Source organism: Lipotes vexillifer, unplaced genomic scaffold (genome assembly GCF_000442215.2).
Source record: "Lipotes vexillifer unplaced genomic scaffold, Lipotes_vexillifer_v1.1 scaffold477, whole genome shotgun sequence".
NCBI classification, from domain to species: Eukaryota; Metazoa; Chordata; class Mammalia; order Artiodactyla; family Lipotidae; genus Lipotes; species Lipotes vexillifer.
In genome coordinates, this window is record NW_006770652.1 from 122,526 (window position 1) to 129,956 (window position 7,431).

The 7,431-nt window shown below is 37.2% G+C and overlaps 1 protein-coding gene across 3 annotated transcripts in view; it reads right to left on the reverse strand.

Moving 5' to 3' along the window:
* The window catches only part of SOX5 (SRY-box transcription factor 5), a 349,622-nt gene that overhangs the window by 36,057 nt on the left and 306,134 nt on the right, over positions 1-7,431 (reverse strand). For 2 of the 3 annotated variants that reach the window (XM_007446269.1, XM_007446268.1), the window contains exon 10: positions 4,380-4,557. The exons of the other annotated variant lie outside the window; for it this stretch is intronic. In XM_007446269.1, the coding sequence (XP_007446331.1) occupies positions 4,380-4,557 (178 nt within the window). The remainder of the gene's footprint in view (positions 1-4,379; positions 4,558-7,431) is intronic. 3 annotated transcript variants of the gene reach the window in all.

A 7,431-nucleotide genomic window follows, 5' to 3' on the forward strand; every position in this document is an offset into this window, starting at 1 on the left:
TACCGCAAAAAAAAAAAAAAAAAAAAAAAAAAAAAAAAAAAAAAATTTGTTAAATACAAGCCCTGGGTGTTACACAACTGCTGACTCAATTTCAATCTGTCCTGGGTTGGGAATCAGAAAGAAGATTCATAGGACACAAGATATACCCAGTTCACTTAAATTCAAAGCACACAAACCAGGTATCAATAGTATAGCATTAAGCTAAACAGCAATGACATCAGGAGTTCTTGAGACATCTCAGGTGCAGATGCTAGGCCCTCGGCCTCGGGAGGAATCTTTCATTGCAAGAGATGAAACTGAAGTGCACGGGGTTCACTTCAATTTAGGAATGAAGCCCCTCTCATCCCTCACCTAACTTTTATACTATTCCAAATAACTCTTCTTGGAGAACAAAGCACTTAGCTTCTCTAGGCCTCAGTTCCTTACCTGGAAAATAACAATTTCTGACTAGATGACAGGTATATTTGCTCTGTCTAGTTAAAGGTCTACGATTCTAAAATAAGCTGCAGTGAAAAAATAGACTAAAAATGCTTTGATAAAAGTTTAGAGTGTTACACATATGCACAGCATAGGTTGAAAAGGCCAATAAGGGAAAGATAACATCTGGTCAAAAGATTCTAAAATTTCCCATCATTCTTCTGAACTATTCATGCTTTTTAAGGAGCTTTCTTTGGAGCTGCCTATCAATTGCATACCATACAAAAGCATTCTTATAGAATACACTGTAATATTGCTCACCAACCTCAAAAACTCACTTTCTTTATTTGTAGCTAATAGATATATAGCAAAGAGCCGCATGTCATTAATGACAACTTAAGTTATCTTTTGGTTCACGGTTTTCCATGGATTATTAATGGCATAACACATTAATTCTTCTTTCAGGGGTGACCTTTACAACACCATTAATGCTCACAGCTTTTATCCAACTACATTATTACTCATTACAGTTTCAGCTTTCAACATCTGCATTTGTTGAAAAGAGAAAAGTAAATTGTAGTGGCATCAAATCCTTGGAAAATGTGAGGGATGTGTATGTGGCGGAGGGACATTTCAGGGAAGAAAAATAAGAGAAGTTTTAGTAGTGGAAAAAGTCAGATGATAAATGTCATTAAATACATTCTTGTCTTTCTAAAATATTTTGTCATATTTAATCCTTGGAATGCTGAAGTAAAAAATCCTCACATGACAAAAAATGCAAATATATTAGTTATTCCCTTAGTTAAATATTCCAGTTCTGGGGATATTACAAAAGTAGCTCATATACCAACACTGTGATATTTATGAGCTTTCATGTCTATTATGCAAGTGAATCATTCTTGCCAAATAAAATATCTTTTTCTTTCTCATGCTTTGGACATGAAAGCAAATCTTATCTTGGTGTCCATTTAGGATGTTGAGCAGAGTTAACAGAGAGATCATAACAGAATGGTGCACATGATAAAAAGAACACATATGCCCCAAACCATTTTCAAACTTCTCAAAACCTCAGCTTTCGCTGTTTCTTTTCTCACTGCTGCCCCACTGGCCCAAACTGACTTCCTCTTTGCAAATAATCTGGAATTCAACGTTGTAGAGATAGAAGCATTTGAAATACACTCCTTCAGCTTTCCTTCTGTCCATCCCACAATTTCTCTGTAACTTTACCTCTTTTTTCCTCATTTCCTTCAGTCTTAGAGAAAAGAGGGGGCATTTTTTCTTTCCAAAGGTAATCCTCTCTCATTTCTTCTTGCTCTGTCATCATGTATGTACTCTTTCATATCTATAGATCTCTCCAACTCACCTTTGTTTATATATATATATATACACATATGATTTCCTATTCTAAAACCTGCCTCTACTCAGCCTTCTCAAAATACGATCCCTTCTCAACCTCAAGGTTACAAAAAGACTGACCCATATATCAGCTGCATTTTCTGTCCTCGTGTTCTTCAAATCCTTATAACTGATGTTCTGCTAAACCATTCTACAAAATCTCTCTGTTACAGTCTACGTGGCCACAACCTCCAGCTAAATCCTAAGGCATTTCTTCTTCATGTTCTTTAACTTTTCTACGGAATATGACACCATTGAATAACCCCTCCTTTTTCAAACTTTAATTTGTCCTAGGCAGACAGGCCATTGCCTTATCTTCATTCTTATTCTAAGATCCTCAATTGCTCTTCATCAGCTTTCCCCCTAACAAAAGTGTGGTGCTTTAAAAATATGTTCAAAGATACTTTGATATTCCTTCCTTCAGAGTTGGAGCCTAATTCCCCTTTCTTTGAGTTGGGCTGGACTTAGTGATTCTCTTATAATGAAAAGAATAAAGTAGAGCTGACTGTGTGTGACTTTGGAGACCAGATCATAAAAGGCAGCATGGCTTTCTCTCTGCTCTCCCTCCTGGACCACTCACTCTGGGGAAAGTAAGCTGTCATGCTATGAGCAGCTCTATGGAAAGACCCACGTAGCAAAGAACTGAGGTCTTCAGCCAACAGCCATGTGAGTAAGTCATCTTGGAAAAGGATTGTCTATCTCCAGTAAAGTCCTAGGCCCTGGCTTCCATCTTGACTGGAACCGTAAGAGAGACCCTAAGCCAGGACCACCCAGCTGAGCTGCTTCCAGATCCTGACCCTTAGAAGCTATGAGATAATAAATGTTGGCTGTTTTAAGCTGGTGAGATTTAAGTTAGTTAGTTACACAGTAAGAGATAACTAACACAGCAGGTAATACCTGTGATTCTTTACCCCACTTCATTTCTTACCATATACTTCTTACATTCTTATTTGCTCTGATGGCTTCCAGAACCTCATCACGGAATAATTTCCATGTCTAAAATTCTAGCACCTCTTTCACATATCAGATTTGCATTAACAATGTCCTCCTGAACTTCTCTATCTAAATGGCTTCTTAAGTTTCAAATTCAGCACATACTGAATTTTTATGTTTACGTCTTCCCCCAAACCTGCTTCCACTCTGGTCTTCTCTTTCACAGTTCAGGGAGGCACTATTCTGTCTATTTTATAAATTCAAAATCCCAGACTCTTCTGTCTCCATCTTGAACCTCACCCGGTACATTCCATTGTGGATAAGTTACATCAGTTCTTCTTTAATGATACCTCTTCAATCTATTCTCTCCTTTGTTTTTATCATTGCTTATTTCAATTTCATGTAACTTACTCTTGTCCTATGCTAAAACAATGACTTCCCTGATTCCAGCCCCTTTCTGCTGTCAATACTCTTCTTAAAGTTCTAATCAGATGGGTGTCTGGAGAAAAAGTCAAAAATTTCTTAGGATAGCATCAAATCAGATTCCATCTACCTCTTTCAGTTTTAACTCTGATCACTTTCCACTACACTCATTCTATATGTTAGCCAAATCAGTGCATTTCTCAAAAATATGATATTTTACTCTGGGTTCTATTTTACAGCCTAACATGCCTAGGGATGCATCTCTTCTTCAAGGCTCCATTTGAATTAGCCTATCCTTCAACCCTCCCAAATAGAATCTAATACTTTCCTCTTCTTGACTCTAGCATTGTTATCTGTGCTCTGGAATAGCACTCACAATAGCTGATTTGTACTATTAAGATACATGACTTCCCCCCAACTAAACCCTAGCCGGGGTTTGTGCTAGCCGGTCTGTGCTAGCTTCCTCATAAAACTGTACGAAAATAATAAGCATCAATAAATGTGGGTTGAAGTAAGCATTGGGTTGGCCAAAAAGTTCGTTCGGGTTTGCTGTAAGATGTTATGAAGATCCCAAACGAACTTTTTGGCCAACCCAACATTTACAGTCTAATTTACATGTTACTAAACTAAAACTATTGGAATTTCTTAAAAGCTAGCTTATAGAAGCATTTTCTAGTGTTTGCTTACTCTACTAAAATGACAAATTATGGAGAAGCAAAGAGACCGACTTTTTATAATACTTTGGTGTGTACAAGTTAAGTTTCAAGCAACTCGGAACTGAGAAAAAATTGACATCCTGATGGTTGACTGCTGATCCAGGCAGAATTGTATTTCATCATCATGTATACTTTGTACACATCACACAAAATGGAAATAAATTTAAAGGACTGAAAAGGCAAGTCACCTAACAACAACAATCTGGAACCATTGCTCTCTGTGAATAGTCAGGCCTCTTTTTCATAAACTCAAGAACATCAGTTATATCAACAAACATAACAAGTTCAATTAGATTCTCAGGGGGACATTATAACTTGGACTTCAGTTACAAATTTCAATTGCATGTTTAAAACAGACCTATGAGGTTCACCATATTGAAACTCTCCTATGGAACTAAAGCCATGCAGAGGGTATGCGTGATTTGCCATTAAAAGATGCTTTCATTCAATTGCCATAAACAGAAAATCAGCAAGAACAAAAGAAACAGAACTTACCTATTGTGCTAACTCTGGCTGAAGGACTAGCTAATGATGCTGGGACAGAGGCTTTGAGGGGGCCTGCCCCACTGTTTATTCTCAGAGCTGGCATATGGGGAGAGGTGGGTGATGTGGGTGATTTGCCATCAGAGGTCTTGGGTTTAGCTGATAGGTTCAGTGGCTGTGCCACTTCATCCTGCAATGATCATTAGAACATGAGCTGTGATAAGGAAAGTCTGATTAAAAATGCCTAGAAAAACACAGGTATACTGCCTGTCATTTCCCATCAAATACTCTACCAGTGATCTTAACATTCAGTCTGAACATTACAGTGTTTGGTTAGCTGTCAACAACGGCACTTTCAACTACATATCATAAAAAACCTTTGGTATAAGAGAAAGTACATGTGCACTCAACTATCCAGAAATCATAACTGATGACACCTGTAAAAATATTCTTAAAGAAGATATTATTTGTACTATTCATTTTTATTGAGAGACAATGCATAATTCGCATGAAATATGATGTAGATTATTTTTTTTCAATCTCCAAAGAATAGGTGTTGAGTCCCAAGCATCTTTGGACCCTGGTGCTTAGCGTACCCAGAACATCCCATCATGGAGGAGCTAAATGGTGTGTACCTCTGATTAGAACTGTTCTCCAAATTAAATACAAAAAAGAAGAAAACTTTCTAACTTTCTTAGAAAATAATCTTTTCTCCTAGGTTTCACAGAAACACTTTAGGGTTTCATCTAAAAATGAACATAAACATAATTAGCATTATATTAATATATACTATTTATTTATATGCAACACTGTTCTAAACACTTAACATTACATTTTTAAAAATCCAGATTTGTTTTCCAAATTTTCCTTACAGTGCACTACATGGTAGTATGAAGAGGTGCATGTGGTCAGCTCAGCATGTATGGCAATTTCCAATTGTTCTAGGCTTGAATAGGTCAAGTTTACATAGTTTACATTCTATTTTATACCTTTCTACACTAGCTCTTATGTAAGTTCATATGTAAAATTTATGGATACAATTATCACTAAAATGTCTATCACAATATATAAGATCAGATAATCTTAACATTATATTACTTTTCTTTTACTGCAAAGAGAGTTATTCTTTTCTTGTGCTCTAAAATTGGAACATTGTGTCATTTGTACTTTACTGTTTACCTTATATCCAATTTTACGTAGGTATTATTGGAGAACAAAAATTTAGTATCCACTTAGGTTCACCTTCATGAGTTAAGAACATAAAATATCTATCAGTAATAGCAGGATTACTTGTTGAACGTGGAACAATTTAGAATCAAATGGTGTGATGTGGTGACATGGAAACATATTAATTAATGTGTATAAAATTTGATGTATATATTTACCCCAAAGTGTTGAAATAAGTCACTTTACAAAAGTGGTAAAAAATGGTATATAACATGATATTTCAAATTTATATTTAAAAAAATGATTTACTGTTATTTGATTCCATGGTTAGCTTCACTTAGGAAACCTATGAACAGGCCAGGGAAAATTACACTTGAACATTTTTTTTCAATTCTATTTTCTGTCTCAGAGAAAATAACAATTATTTGAAAACCCATGAGGTAATTCAAATGGCAATCCGGGATCATGTTAGATGCATAATAAATTATTGACCATGATATCAAATTTATATGAATTCACAGAATCTTGGAAGGAAGTAAAATAATTCCATGACTGGCTCAATATACAATTTTGAACTAAGCATTTTAAAAACTACAGGGCAAAAGTCACTTCCAGATCTTTCAACATTTAGTTGAGCTAGTCAGCCATAATCCTTATATATGATGGCAGATCCCCAGGAATATTGTCTTTTTTTCCTATACTCCAGTATGGATGAGAGCTTCTCAAAACGTGATCCTTGAACTGGTACCGTCAGCACCACCTGGGAATTTGTTAGAAAAGCAAATTCTCAATCTTAGAAACTTTGGAGGTAGGTTCCAGCAACCTGTGTTTTAACAAGCATTCCCAGGTGATTCTGATGCATACTAACATTTCAGAGAATATTGCCTTATATAGTATAAAGGGAGATTATTAAAAATTTTTATTTACTAGGCTTCAAAACCCTTTAAAAATCTTCCTTAGGGCTTCCCTGGTGGCGCAGTGCTTGAGAGTCCGCCTGCCGATGCAGGAGACGCGGGTTCGTGCCCCGTTTCGGGAAGATCCCACGTGCCGCGGAGCGGCTGGGCCCGTGAGCCATGGCCGCTGAGCCTGCGCGTCCGGAGCCTGTGCTCCGCAAATGGGAGAGGCCACAACAGTGAGAGGCCCGCATAACGCAAGGAAAAAAAAAAAAAAAAAAATCTTCCTTAATATAAGGAGGTAACATTAAAAATATGTAATGTTATCTCAATCTTTAAAATTTTATCAGAACATATCATATGTTAATAACAATAAATGAAAAGGTATATGCATAATAAACAAAATGCTACTGAGATTCAGTGGGCCGATAAGGATTAGAACTCAGATTTTCTCCCCCTTATTCAGCCTAAATATCCTGTCATATCAGAGCTTTATCAACTATTTACTATGCAACTGTAAATATTCTAGGCACTTTTTCCCTTATGAAAGTTGTACCTGCTTAGTACTTTCTATATGAAACTACAGGCTTTTGTCATGATAGCCTGAAAACTTCTTTTGACAGCATCAAAACTCTTAGAAAAGTTTTGAGGGGATACTTGGAGAAATTACAGGTCGCTGTTCCACTTGACTGTGCAGAAAGAAAGGAACATATTCCCAAAGTTGCAACAGAGATTTATGAGTACAGAGGAAATCGAGTGTGAGTGTGTGTACTGGAGGAGAGGTGGTGTCCATGAAGATGATGCAGACGTGGGTGCTGATGGGGTGAAATGTCATACGCTTAGCTTTAAGCATTAAGAACTATTACATGCGGTTGAGTCCGCCTGCCGATGCAGGGGACACGGGTTCGTGACCCGGTCCGGGAAGATGCCACATGCCGCGGAGCGGCTGGGCCCGTGAGCCATGGCCGCTGAGCCTGCGCGTCCGGAGCCTGTGCTCCACAACA